Source organism: Orbicella franksi, chromosome 3 (assembly GCF_964199315.1).
Source record: "Orbicella franksi chromosome 3, jaOrbFran1.1, whole genome shotgun sequence".
NCBI classification, from domain to species: domain Eukaryota; kingdom Metazoa; phylum Cnidaria; class Anthozoa; order Scleractinia; family Merulinidae; genus Orbicella; species Orbicella franksi.
In genome coordinates, this window is record NC_138147.1 from 16,842,106 (window position 1) to 16,856,937 (window position 14,832).

General features: G+C 40.6%; 1 protein-coding gene across 1 annotated transcript in view; it reads right to left on the reverse strand.

Annotated features, from left to right (window-relative positions):
- Window positions 1-10,659: 10,659 nt before the first annotated feature.
- The window catches only part of LOC145481562 (leucine-rich repeat serine/threonine-protein kinase 1-like), a 33,992-nt gene continuing 29,819 nt past the window's right edge, over window positions 10,660-14,832 (reverse strand). Inside the window, exons 30-33 of the mRNA XM_081460064.1 lie at window positions 14,676-14,818; window positions 13,584-14,185; window positions 13,116-13,169; window positions 10,660-12,411 (exon numbers count right to left, since the gene is read on the reverse strand). Of these exons, the coding sequence (XP_081316190.1) occupies window positions 12,059-12,411; window positions 13,116-13,169; window positions 13,584-14,185; window positions 14,676-14,818 (1,152 nt within the window). The 3' untranslated portion in view covers window positions 10,660-12,058. The remainder of the gene's footprint in view (window positions 12,412-13,115; window positions 13,170-13,583; window positions 14,186-14,675; window positions 14,819-14,832) is intronic.

Sequence of the window (14,832 nt, forward strand, 5' to 3'; positions counted from 1 at the left end):
TCGTAATTTCCCTAATGACCGAAAGTGATATTTTTGAAATGTTGCAATACCTACTGGTGGGTTAATAATAGAGAAAATTAGGCCCGTTCCAAACGCCGCTCCATTCATGCGCCGAACCTAACTGAAGAGTTAAGTACGGCAGAAGAGCGGCGTTTGAATCAGTTTGGTTCGGCGGGTGAGGTTTGGTGCGACAAACAACATTAAATTCGGCAGGGTCTGTCGCACTATGCGACGTTGGAGCGGCAGCTGATTCATACGACGTTCTCCTCCGTTCTCCTCATGTGTTGAACCTAATGCATAAAATTACTATAATTTATTTTTCATATAACGGGACTCGTGATTGGCTCAATTGATTGGCTCAAAATTGAGTGGCGTGACCAGTCATGCATGAAGCTCAAAGTCGTCGCTAAAAATAAAGACAGCAAAATACCATTATGAGAAACGGGGCTGTAGAAGCGAGTTTCTTTAGCGCAAATTCATTTTTTGCTTTTTCTTCGTGATAATAGCCCAGCTTATTAGATTTCACTTTAACAAGTCGATTTAATCGGGAGAAAACCTATCTAAATACAAACACTTAACCTTGAGTTTGAATTTGCTAAATATTGCTATAACAGCAGATAACAGCAGATAACAGCGAAATGTTAGTCACAGCTTTTCCATTTGGACAGAGTTCGTGAATTCAGAACGCATATTTTCTCGTCGAAAATTGTTACCACCGGCTTCCCGAATCAAGTTCGACGCAAGTACGCATACTATGGGGTGCCATTTCCGCCAAAATTATTGTTTTATTATTATTAGGCACAATGTTTTATTATTAGGCACCAGTTAATTATTATTAGGCACAATGTTTTATTATTAGGCACCAGTTTATTATTATTAGGCACAATGTTTTATTATTAGGCACAATCTCTTATTATTAGGCACCAGTTTATTATTGTTTGGAATTATTTTTTATTATTAGTCACCTTGTTGCATTATTAGGCATTGATTTTCATTATTAGCACTTTTCCCGCCTTTTTTCGTCTCGATTTAAAAAATGATTGACAGGCCTAGCACGACTCCCACTGTTTCGTGATAAACGGTCTTTGACCTTTAGAGTTTAGCTCTAACAAGTATGTCTTTCAGAGATTTTCCTCTCCTGTAGGAGATGAAAGGAGGGTCTCTGTATATTTCTCTAAGCAGAGGTTGATCTTGGATTAAATGCCATTTGCTCATTAAAATGCTTTTAAGATTGGGCACTGATGGATTATATTGTGTGACAAAAGGCAATAATCTCTTTTGCAATTTTGGTTTCTGTTGTAGTGCCGACTTCCTGTTTTTAAATTCGATTTCTGCGAGGACTTTGTTGACCAGTTTATCTGGATAGCCTCGAACACGCAAATTTGATCTGAAATTTTTTATCTTTTCTTCAAAACTTGTTTTTGAAGAGTTTGTTCTCAGAAGCCTAAGTGCTTCACCTTTTATAAAACCTTTTTTCACACCTGGAGCGTGACAGGAAGAGAAATGCGTGTATTGAAATTTCTCAGTCGGCTTGAAGTGTGTGCAGATATCAAAGATTGAATCTTTGTAAAATCTCTCGCCTTTGAAGACAGTAGTGTCTAGGAAATTTATTTCCTTCTCTGATATTTCAGCCGTGAATTTAATGGTAGGATGGTGCCTGTTTGCTTCTGAAATAAACTGATCTATTTCCTCTCTGCTTGTGTTCCACAACGAGAACACGTCATCTATGTATCTCCTCCACTAAGTCACTGTCATGAGACACACCAACACAAGCAACAATCTCTTGTAATCGGGAGGTAACTTCATGCCTTAAGTCGGAAATAGTGTTAGTTGCCATCGTTTTATACTTCGAGGATAAATTGCTTCTACATACTCAGCTACATTTTGCTTTTTCTGGGCCTACAAAGTCAAGATGTCTATCCCTTGATCATTCGCAATGTCTGCCATGCTGTTCTCATGTGTAAAACCGCTGACTACTTGGAGATAGTAAGGTACGAAAATAATACGAAACAGTGCCTAATAATAAAGATGAAATAATAATAGAAAATAATGCCAAACAATAATAAAATAGTGCCTAATAATAAGAGATTGTGCCTAATAATAAAACATTGTGCCTAATAATAATAAACTGGTGCCTAATAATAAAACATTGTGCCTAATAATAATTAACTGGTGCCTAATAATAAAACATTGTGCCTAATAATAATTAACTGGTGCCTAATAATAAAACATTGTGCCTAATAATAATAAAACAATAATTTTGGCGGAAATGGCACCCCATAGTACGCCGTCTGAACGAGCTGTCGCTCCAAAGTCGCGCTAAAGTCGAACTTAATCAAGTTTGGTTTTTACATACGTGCCCAAACTATCATTGTTTTGACAAGCTTGCTTTGTTGTTGAAGTCAAAATTCATTAATAATGTAGTCTCTTGACAGTTTGATAAAAGGAATTTTAAAAGTAGTGCCTCTCTCAGGATGACGATATCGGAAAGGTATGGTGTTTTAACCGGTAGCTAAGGAAACTTTGTATCCAGGTAACACAGCTGAGGGTTTGGTAACTAAACTTGCTTGCGGTTCGTAAAAAAATAACCTGCGGAACAAGCTGTTTCGCGAGGCAGCAAAACGAAAAAAACCGCCTGCTCTAGACACACATGTTTCCGCAGGCTAAGAAAAACAACATATCCAGAAATCCAACACCAGCCGTGTTTGTATTTGCATGAACTGCTGGACGCAAGCCTGATTTCAGGCAAACTGGAATGAGTTTACATGCAATAATTTTGAGCAGAACGATATCAGTCCATACTCTCAGCTCGGGAAAATTATGGAAGTTTACAGGCTAATGAAGAAGCTTGAGGGAAGAACATAGTTTCCATCTGCATTCATCCGCTTGCATGGCAACTGCATGCGTTCCTTTGTAGAAAAACGACGACCGAACGAGTGGGCGACAGACACTTCAGCTGTTTAACAGCCCCCAATGCCTTTCTAAAATTAAGATGTTTTGAAAAGATGATAACCCCTGGATCCTTTTAAACACTGTGTTCTGAAAAAACAATTTAATGGACCATTGTATGTTTGAAATCGGAGAGTGAAAAACAGTTACCGGTAAACTCTTTTGATAGGATGACAACCAGTGCAGAGATTAAACTGAAATATCTTAAGCCTCAGTCAGATAGACAGGGACAGACGAAAAATACAACGGCTGAAACTGATTTTTCGAGTCTTGGCGATTCAGGAGACAAACAAGTGCTTCTTGCCGTGTTTGTCGGCTTCTCATCCATTATTCATCACGCTAACAAGGCCCCGCCAACAACGTAACAGCAAGACTGCTATAGTTTTGATTAGTGCAAATTACTAATAAAATATGGGCACGTTCCCATCTGTTGCAGGTGCTTTGGCAGAATTCAGTCCTACTCCCAAGGTCATCAACATGAAGCTGCGCTTGGACAGTTCATTGCTCAAATACATAGACAGATAACCAGTCAGTGTAAAACGCAGGCTGCAGACCGGGGGTAAAATGCAGGCCGAGGGTAACTGCAGACTGCAGACTTTTGCAGTACTGTATTGTGCTATTTCCATTATCGAGTGCTGACTGAAAACAATATTATTCAGGCTAATCACAGTGAAAGTCTGCACTCCAGTTAGCCTGAAAATCACTCAGCTTAGGTTAGCCTGAATATCAATAAGGTTAGCGTCAATGCTCCGGTTAGCCTGTTTACGGTTGGCCTAATGATGGAAACGTATATATAGTCTGCAGTCTGCATTTTACAACCGGTCCGCAGTCTGGTTTCACACTGACTGGATAGATCACTAAACATATTCTTGAAGTAACACCGAGTTCTTACGTCGAACATAAAAGAAATGCATGGTAGTACACCTGTGTGGTGTCTGATTGGTCGATCCTTGCGCGCCAAAATTGAGATCCTAGTGACAACCAATCAGGGACACAACACTGATCTTCAGTGCCACGTCATCAGTTTCGAAATGAGAGGCCCTGATAACTAGTTCCACCCGAATAAATGCGCTTTACTTTGATGCAGACGATCGATGAAATATCGATATTGTTTTCATCAAAAACCTTTTCCTAGTGAAGATGCAGCCCTATAGTTTTGCCGTGGGGAAATGAAATCATACCTACCCCAATAGTTAACGCAAGAGAGAATAAAGAGAAGAGATTTCGTCTTCCATATATGACTTGTTATCAAGGTAATCCCTCTCAACCTATTTATAGATACCTGTATGAAATTTTGGCGACACGTTAATTTAGTGATTTCCGCGTAAATTTTGGAACACGAGTCACTTAACTTACGTGACTTCACGAACTTATTATTTTTTTTGAAGTTAAACCAGTGCCCGAGGTGAGCAGCACCACTGCGAACTATTTGAGATGCAAAACCATTTTCATTTTCTCCTACGCGTTTCGTGTGACTAGCGCACACTTCGTCAGCGAGTTTTATAATACAACCAAGTATACCTGTATATACAGGAGTACCCGTCGGATCCGCTCCGCAAAATATCCGCTCTGCAGACTAAAGTTGAGCTGGCTGGGAATCTTAGCAATAAACAGAATCTTGCTGAGAATTTAGCTTATCGAGAGCTAGCGAGCTGGGAATTTTCTTTTTTGGTGTTCAAATAGCTTACATTGTGGTTTTACGAATCAGTTCTGGCTGGAAATTACTTTCCGGATGCGATCACTGACTGTGTGTCACTTGACACTCTGACTGCTTGACCTTTTGTTTGAAAACATGCTTACAATATAATGTTAGTTGTTTATTAAAGTTTTATTTACCAGCAAACAATAGAAGTCTGTTCTGCTGTCATTTATAGCGTGAAATTAGATCGGTTTCTTTTCCCTTGACGCTCCTTTTTCCCACGTTCAGTTGTATGTTTAACCACCGTTGATCCGGTCGTGGAAAATCATCGTCTGTTCTGCTTTCATGTTCTACCGTGATACAACTGGTTATCTGGTAATGACGTTTCTTCGTTCGTGCAGTCTTTTCACATTTTTGCCTGGGGCCCGGTGAGACTCCGGTAACCTCATAATATTTTGGAACTAAAACATTGTTCCCGTATAACTTTGTGTCCAACGGTCCGTTTCAAGCGCGGTCAGATTTTGCCGACCAGTTGTTTGAGGGTTTGGCTGCCAGAGAACTCTGAGGACTCCACTGATAAATTCAAAGGTTCAGGTAAGAACTACTTTGGAGTTGAACTAGTTGAATCAGCCTATGTATTTAATATTGATAATGTTAAGCAATGTGTGCGGGAAAAGCCGGCGCAGTTTTTCAAACTGTATTCGCCACTGTATTGTATTTCAAACCCAACGGAAAGTGCAGCTTCAGGAAGACAGTGAAAGCAAGAAAAGGCCTAATATGTCTCAGAACTTGGAAGGGTTTTCGAAATTGTCAGTCCATTCATCCACAGTGATCCTACTTCCAAGTGTAATTTCAATTCTGTAATTTCAACGACCAGTAAAATCCGATCCCGGTGCTGCAGTCGATGATGACCGCTTTTTAACGCGTCAAACGTTAAAACATGAGCTATTGAAACACATTTGCCGCGTCTTGGACAAACTGACGAGATATTGAAATGATCATTTTTTCCCGGTGTAAGAAAGTATTGTTTCCATCGCTTTCTTTACTGAAGTCCGATCATGTTCTTTATATAACTGAAGGCTGATTACCTATTGCTGCCTTTTGGTATCGCCGAAAATTTGCCCTGAAAGAGCTGTTGACCAACACACCTGATTGATCTAGTTCCATGCTAATTGTACAGTACTTTGGCATTTAAAAGTAGGCAATCATATCATTCCAGGTTTCGTTCTTTCGGTGCCGGTAGCGCCAGGACAATAATGTGTAATTTAATTACTTATGCGTTCCCATTTGTTAAAGCGCGTGTTTTGCGCACAGTTTCTGTCAGAGAACAAGTTATTTTGCATGCCTGCGTTGCTACCGGAAATGGAGACATTTCGCCTTATTGTCCCTCTTTTTATCATGGCACAGACAGTGATTTTGTGGTGGCGCGAAACACGGCACACGAAAAAATAGGGGAGGGGCGTGGCACCAGTTCACACCATTCACTGAATTCACGCTTCTGGGTCAGACGACGATCGAATAGTATCCCATGATGCAATTTTCTACGTACGTGACGCAACATCGAAGTTATCATGGATTTCAGCGTGAAATAACGTGGTTTCTCCGCGGTCTATTTCTTATATTTATTGCAGTAAAAGGTTAGAAAAGTGCATTATTTAAATCTTTGACACGATTATAATGTTTTGTAAGTTTTTAAGAGCGCAGCCTTATTACAGTATTCTTGTCTTTGATTGTGTTATATGACTATTCGCATCACAAAGTGTTCGTTGACCCGTAACAAGGTCATGAATATTCGCTTTTCTTTGCACAGTATGTTGATGTCTTCGATTTTTTGGGCATCACGCCACAAAATATAGACATAATAAGGATTTTTGGCAAAGGAGTACCGAGAAGTACCCGCATTTTTATGACCTTTTAAGCGATCGAAGTGACTGAAATTTCGTAACACACCAGTGTTGCGTGTGTGAATGTCTGCTTCAAATCTCAGTTCGTTTGGCGCTTTATTCCCGAGCTTCGTCATCTTTTAGAGTCAAAATGATTATTTTCGAAGGTGTTTTGGTTACTATTCTTTCCGAAACTGCAAAATGCTCAGCAGTGATAACTAGCCTTAGTAATGGAGTGTTTAACTTCGTAAATTTCAATAGTTCAGTGGAGCCGTAATCAAGAGATGTCATGCAGCAAACGGCACCACACGGAACAAGCCTGCTAAGAAGCGGACAAGAGATGTCAAAAGAAAAATCAGAAAACCCCTTTACTTCTCTTTGGAGAATGTACCTGTTGTAACTTATTCGTATCAGCGCAGGGCTTCTTGCCCCATCGAATAATTCGTCCGTAGGCGAATTCACAACAACCACAGAGACGAGAGCTCTTCTTCTTTCGTCCATGCTTTCCACATAGCTTATATGTATTTCTCGACAGACCAACGAAACACAAGTAAAACCCTTCACTGTAACGGCAAAATTCTCCTTTGAAACGCAGTGAATATAAACTAACTCGGTACTCTTAAAAGCAGAAGCCCCGGAATCCAGACAAGTGTGAAAGCACGCCATAGCTTCATCGCGAGAGCGTGGAATAAATGATGACGTCACGTATGCAGTGATAATATAAGCCTAAACCAGATGCATCATGGGATACTATTCGATCGTCGTCTGCTTCTGGGTTATAGTTTGATGACGAAATGAGCGGTAAAAAATTATTCCACAATTATTGCTTTCTTAAACAGTTAAATCCTTGCTTCTTTGACTTGCCCCAGGGAATGTAATTTTCAGCAGCGTAACATCAGTTAAAATCTAAGACATTTCATTGAATACTCTCATGAATGAGCTATTTTTGTGAACATAGTTCTTGATCTAGATCTTACATTGAGGGGCCCGATAGTATCACCAGTTTTGTATATTATTATGTGTCCGTGGCTGTATGTGTATTTGGATGCATGTGTGTGTGTGTGGACGCGGAGAGGACGCCCGTATAAAAGGGATCATGCAGTATGTTACATTTTCTAAAACATATCATTTTTCAGGTGTAAAATAAATTGCGTGAACTATAAGAAGCACAGCTAAAGACGCTGCAAACATTACCCGATGTCATGGACTGGTACCCAAGAACAGATGAGCAAATTTGTTGATGAAACCACGAGATTAAGTTTGTGAATCTTTTATGCTGATCGTCCAGTGTATATTTATGACATTACATTGATCTGATTGATACATTTTGTTAACGAGTCTCTTGACGTAATGATGCTGTTAATAGCAATACTTATACGGTGAACGGCCTGTAACATCCCAACAATGCCGGGGTCTTTGCTGCGAAACTTTGCACTTAAGTGTGTGAAACTTTTACGGTGAACGTCCTGAAACATCCCAACCAAACCGGGGTCTTTGCTGCGAAACTTTGCACTTATCTGTGTGAAACTTTTACGGTGAACGGCCTGTAACATCCCAACCTAACCGGGGTCTTTGCTGCGAAACTTTGCACTTAAGTGTGTGAAACGTTTACGGTGAACGGCCTGTAACATCCCAACCAAACCGGGGTCTTTGCTGCGAAACTTTGCACTTAAGTGTGTGAAACTTTTACGGTGAACGGCCTGTAACATCCCAACAATGCCGGGTTCTTTGCTGCGAAACTTTGCACTTAACTGTGTGAAACTTTTACGGTGAACGGCCTGTAGCATCCCAACAATGCCGGGTTCTTTGCTGCGAAACTTTGCACTTAACTGTGTGAAACTTTTACGGTGAACGGCCTGTAACATCCCAACCAAACCGGGGTCTTTGCTGCGAAACTTTGCACTTAAGTGTGTGAAACTTTTACGGTGAACGGCCTGTAACATCCCAACAATACCGGGGTCTTTGCTGCAAAACTTTGTACTTAACTTTGTGAAACGTTTACGGTGAACGGCCTTTAACATCCTTTCAATGGGTATTTTTGAAATTTTTACGGTAAACTACCTCTAGGAATATGAGTGTCTTTGGTTGTTTAGCTTTCAAGTTAAATTAATTCAGTTGTGAAAGTTGTGTTGACAGTGCTTTGCAGTCTTGGGCAAGGCATGGATCAGTGACATGGACTGAGATGGATCACCAATATTCAAGGTATGTATTATCAAGATTTTTTTTTTATTCATTTTATGATAAAGGTTCTAATGTGGTTTATACACTTTTATCTCGCAATTCCAGAGTAGGAAGCTCAGAGAAGACAGCTGTCCAAAGAAAAAGAAAAAGACGTTTTTCAATACTTTTGATGTAAACATGGTTTACTAATCAATACTAAACCAGCTCCTTTTAGTTGTTTTAGGGAGCTGGCATAACCCTTTATTTTTCAAAAAAATCATTAGAAATAATTGTAAACTACTAAATCGGGGTAAACATATAAAGCGTGCTGCTGTTGTTGAAACTACAATCATTATTGGGCTAGCAATGTAGAAGTAAGGCCGATAGGTATTAGTAAAGGACTTCAACATTATTTTTTTGTTCATTTCCCTTACAGCATTATATAAAAGTAATTTTGCAAAAAGCATTTCTTTGGTGAAAGCAAGTTTGATCTGAATGTCTAGAAGGATTAGAGGGGTCTTATTTTAAACATTAGCGTGAATCATTTCAGATGTCAGAACGTAAAGTGCCAAACTGTCACACGTATGCTGAACCTGGAAGGCATCTGAAGTATCGGAAAACAACGTGCTGGGAGACACCTTGTCCGATCCGCTTAAGACATAAATGGTAAGTTGCATTGTTTTTAAGGGATAAGATAATCAAAGTGTAGATTTTGCTCATAGCGGCAAAAATAACCACATATTGCTAATTTATCTCTAATAATAGTCAACAGATAATAGGCTGTTGAATAAAGGTCCTAAACAATGCGTTTGTTTTTAATCTAGGTCAAAACGCTGGCCAGAACATTTTTTCGCCTATAATTGCTTTGCTGGCGTTTCAAATGTTACTCTTTACTGTTGGCTGGCTACTTGGCTGATTGTCATTTTTCTAGCTCGGTATTCAAAATTTTTATTATGTCTGGCTGGGAGTTTTATGAAATAAAGTCGATCTTGCTAGCAGTGAAGAGCGGATATTTTTTTCCCAGGAAAGTTAATTATTAATGGTAATTGACGTGGGAGCACAGAATCAGTGCTTGGGAAGTCACATCTTAAATTTCCAGTGTAAGAGTCGTTGGTTACTCCTGTATATATACCTAAACACAAACAGAATTTTACATTTCGTAAAAAAACACTGGATATACAAACACGGTAATGCGTCAAGGAAACAGGCGGGAAATATGCAAGGCGTGACATATTTCAATCATGACAACTATTTGCACTAACTTTAATTTAGCGCCGATTTAAATTTAGCGTCACTTAATTTTAGTGCATTTTTTAATTTAGCGATTTTTCTAAAAATCGATAAATTCAAGTGTCACCAAAATTTCATGTAATAAGGTATGTTACTTAGTTCGCGAATAATGTTACCACGCGCGTTACAAGGATGTTTAATTGGAGTATAAGCGTGAAAAGCCGCTTGGGCTGACCACGTGAGCAAAATCGCGTCATAGGATTGGCTATTTGTAGACCCTTCTGAGATTTCCGAAATTAGGAGTGATCTGAAAATAACTTGAGGAGAGTACCAATAAGGTCTATAAGGGGGTTTAAACCTCTCTTACCCTCATCCTCTCTTGTTTACGACAGTATAAACAGCAATATCAGTTTTGCTTTGTTTTCGGCCTGAAACGAAAACTGGGACTTCTGTAAATGAATTAGTGTGGACGGTACTTTGGAGAAGTTTGAAGCAGGAAAGGACAAGAGCACATATCAACTGAGATAGCAAGACGAAAATGGTCTTGGATAGGCCACACGCTGCGAAAACGAGCCGCTGACACGACTAAGCAGGCCTTGAAGTTGAATACGCAGGGCGAAAGGAAGGTGGGAAGACCAGTTAAGACATGGAGAAAGTCGACTGAAGAAGACATGAAGATGGCCAAAATCACCTGGAACAAAGCTGAGAAGGCACCAAACAGAGCCCGCTGACGGAGCATTGTTACCGCCCTTTACTACACTAGGAACCTAAAGGATTAAGTATTTACAGCAATGACAATATATATATTTTTAATTCTGTAGTATTTTATTTCATAGCATTTCTCTCCATAATCTCCTGTCACCAGCTGAACGTAATAAATTAAAAAGAATGTTATAAACTAAAATAACAGAAAAACGACGTTGATGGAAATAAAAAAAGTCTTAATAATCTTGTTAAAAATATCTCTTCCTTCAGAAGATCTATGACAAAAACGAAGTAAAAAATATGACTTAAGGCATCAATTGATCGAAGATTTGAAAAATATAAAAATTAACCGCATTTTGAATGTGATTTTAAACCTAATCTAAAAAGGCATTAACAGCGGCGATTTTGCAAACCAGCCAACCTTTTAATCCTTTCAGTAATCTTTGAGGTAAATTCCATTAAATTGTTCTATTCATTCCAAATTGCAGCGATTTTCATACGTTCTTATAATCTAGTCCACGCCTACATCACGAGTGAACCACGCGTGGTATACACGTGCATTCCATGACTGAGCTTTTCTTTCATTCTACTACTGACCAATGACCAGCGTAGGTTCAACTATAGTTACCACATTTTGAACTCATTACCTACATTATATTTAGTTGGGATTATATTGTATATGGTTTCTTATCTGGAGTAAATTTATTACGTTTTCACAGATATTCTATGGCCCTTCAGTAGGGCCGCTATTTACTGACTAACAATTTGGTTCAAATTCTTCTTTAAGATTCAGCAAATAAACCATTACTACTGAATACCACGCTGGATCAATGCTCGACAACTGAGATGTATTGAAAGACCAACAGAACAAATAAGTAACAGGAATACTTTTATAAACACATTCCTGACAAACAAGAAAGTGCTGTAAACGGTAATTTGAAAAGGCAATGAAAAAATATATATTAAATATCAATTTGATGTCTGAGTTAACTTCAGCATGATTACTGTTCAATCCTAGAGTCTTACAGACACTGATTTCATATTCACGTAAAGTTTCTTTATATGTGTGTGCGACGGGATGCAGCTTCACTTAGGGACATACAATTATATTTTTGAGGGAGTGGGGAAGGGGGTTGTTGGGCAATTTTTGGGGCCGTGAAATATTTTTCTCACCTTTATGTTGAGAATGATTTTCTTTGGTGGGCAATAGCTCGTGCATACAAGAATATCTTTTAAAGTAACACACAGGACCTGGATAGTATGTAGGAAGCACTTGCTCGATTTTTCCCCCATGCACGATATTTTTTTGGAAATTGCCCAACCCCGTCCCCCCCCCGCCCCCTCAAAAAATAATGGCCGTCCCTCATCTGTGTCTGTTGCAACACTGCTTGATTTCGAGGCATATAGAATGCGAAATGGTTCACATTCATTGTCGTACATTTTCTACTATTTAGCACGGGTTTATGTTTATTTCTACGGTATTTCTCCTACATCAACTTTCCCAAACGTCCGCAAGCCACACCAAACAAACGGACTCTTTCTTCAAGGTAGTATTTCCCCTCCGTCGACTTGGGTACGAGGTGTGACCGTAGAGACTGGCGCCAAGACTGCGGTAACCTCGTCCGCAACTTAGCACCAGTGCCTTTGTCTGTTCGCTCACCGAGTGCGAAGTGATTACAGGGGTGGTTACCAAAGGCAGAAGGTGTCTGACCGACTCGTCATGGCAGCGTATAATTGTGTAAACCATAAGGGACAGGTTATTGCAGACGAGAATACACCCAAAGCTTGTACCAATGTACAGTTCTTTGTCCACCGCAAGGAGGGAGTTCACTTGGGCGCGGGAAGCTTGTGAAAAAAAAAGTAAAGTAAATATAAAAACGAAATACCAGGGACTGTTCAACAAGGTATTGAAAGCAGCCTGGCTTTGAACGATGTCCACTGTTAAGCTTACTTAATAGACACACCTCGCTAATTTTCAGCCCTCTCCTCGAGTCGCACACTCCATTTATTCTTTATAAGTGATATTTCTCTCATAAACTGAATGGTCTTGACAAAAAGTCTGACAACAATCTTGTCGCCGGGCACCATGACGTCGTTGTGGTCAGAGCGAAGGCACATTTTCCAGGAGTCTCTTAGGGAGTGTGTGGCTCGAAGAGAAGGTTGAAATTCAGGCTACGAAACACCATCGTACTTTTTTTCATTGTCCTTTTCGGTCAAAACATTTTTTATTTTCCCAAAGTGTTACGGACGTTATCTCAATGTTGCCAGCAGTCTAACCATCGCAACATTTTAAAAGACCTATTGTTTTTTTTTTCACGTATTCGCAACATATCACACGACTCTTTTTCACTAAAAGATGGAAGAGGAAAGTGCACGAAAGTGAAAGTGTTAGTTCGCTTGATGTTGGTAGTTATCCAAATTCAGCTGCAAGTTATCACGGAAAGAGCTCTTCATCAACCTCAATCCCAGGGCCTCTCTTCTTTCGGGGCGGCAAGAAGAGAAACACTGGGAACGAGGTTTGCTCTTCGTTGTTTGTCACGCATGCTCACCACTCAAAGGATTCGGATCCGCTCCTCTCCTCACAGGCACTTTGCCTTTTGGACCTCCAAAGAAAGCAAAACAGTTAACCTCTCACGGAATTAATAGAAAGAATGCAAACAATCAAACCCGCTTGCGAGGGTGGCGTCTCGTCTGGCCGGCGGCTAATCTCGCTCTCTCGCGCTATCGTTAGCGTGACATGAGAGTTAGTGTTGGTGCTTCCCTTCATGAGAATGTAGCTCAAAACTTCACACTACCACCCTTAGCATTTTTGTCACATCGTAGAGGGATAACATTCGAGTCTCTTAGTACCACTAAAATTGGAAGGTGAAGAGATCATGAAGGGGATGTTTTTTTTAATCTTCAGTCATGGGCAAACTTCCTTGGAGAAACGAAGGGAGGGAAAACGAGGAAGTAAAAGAAGGCGGGGGTAGAGAAGGGATAAGAGTAGAGATTGAGATCAGAAATTAGGTTGCTACCTTCAAATCTTGGTGGATGTTGTGAGCAATCCACACTGCGTACAATCTTCTTCTCCAGGGCATCCCACCGGAACACACGAGTGGCGGGGAACAAAGCCACCCACACGGACCTACCGACGGGGTCATCTCCGCTGATGCTAGTCCCGGTAGTCTGACAAGTCTCAAGATGTGAGACGCTGTGTTCTCTTTGCGAGGAAGCGTCCGGCTCACTGTCCTCAGCTGATTTGGTGCAAATCTGCTGGAGCTCTTCACCATCAAGAATTGTTATTCTTCCTCTCTCTTGTCCGCACCAAACTTCGCACACGTACTCGTCGCACGGACTGTTCCGATCATCAGAGTCCTCCGATGAGTCCCCCGCAGCCTCCGGCGGGGTTTCATTTCCCTGGGGTTTCTTCAACAGCAGAGCTGTCATACAATGAATGGGGATTCCGTTGCCGGTGTACACCCGGTTGGGCAGGAGCTCGTGAACTGCAGTCTGCCCCGCCAAGTCGGAGTAATGATAGTGATTAGAGATGTTGTCATTGTACGCCAAAACAGAACCATCCGCCAACGCCACTAGAACCCAGTTGGCTCGCGGCACATGGATCATGCTCAAGATGTACCTAAGCAAAATGCATACAGGGTGAGCCTGGGATATTTTGAAGAGTAACGTTTCCATACATCGACAAGTGCGTTTATTAGAAAACAAAACACCTCGGTTTACTTTTCTATTTTAGAACATCGCCTGGGTATTGCCCCTCCTCTGATTTGCTAAAATTAAAAGCATGCTGTTGTTGGGTTTTAAAATATATTTTTTAATTTTTTATCAGAGCACAAAAAAGGTTCAAGTCTGTTCCAACCCTACGAGGATCCGAATGGCCACTCCCCCTGGATCCGATACTAGTCCATCGGAGGTTACTCCTCTCAGGTTGCCGTGGTAATCTGCTGGTACCTATTTATAAACCTGGGTGGAGAGAGGCACTGTGAGAGTAAAGTGAGCATTAATCCAGGCCAAGTTCTGATCCAGGAATCTCGATTTGCATTTCTGGCATTTTTTCGACAAGATGATCACTTTGACGCTTAATTTAAAGTAAATAGATATGATTCAGAAACCTGTTGGACCGGATCGATCCTTTGCAGAGCTGTTTGTACGTCATTGCACAGAAAACGTGGAGCGTTCCTGACTCTGTCCCCAGCCACACCGTGCTTCCCACACTGCAAGCAACCCGGATGCAGGGCTTGCCAAGAGAAAACTCCTGAGGAACAAAGA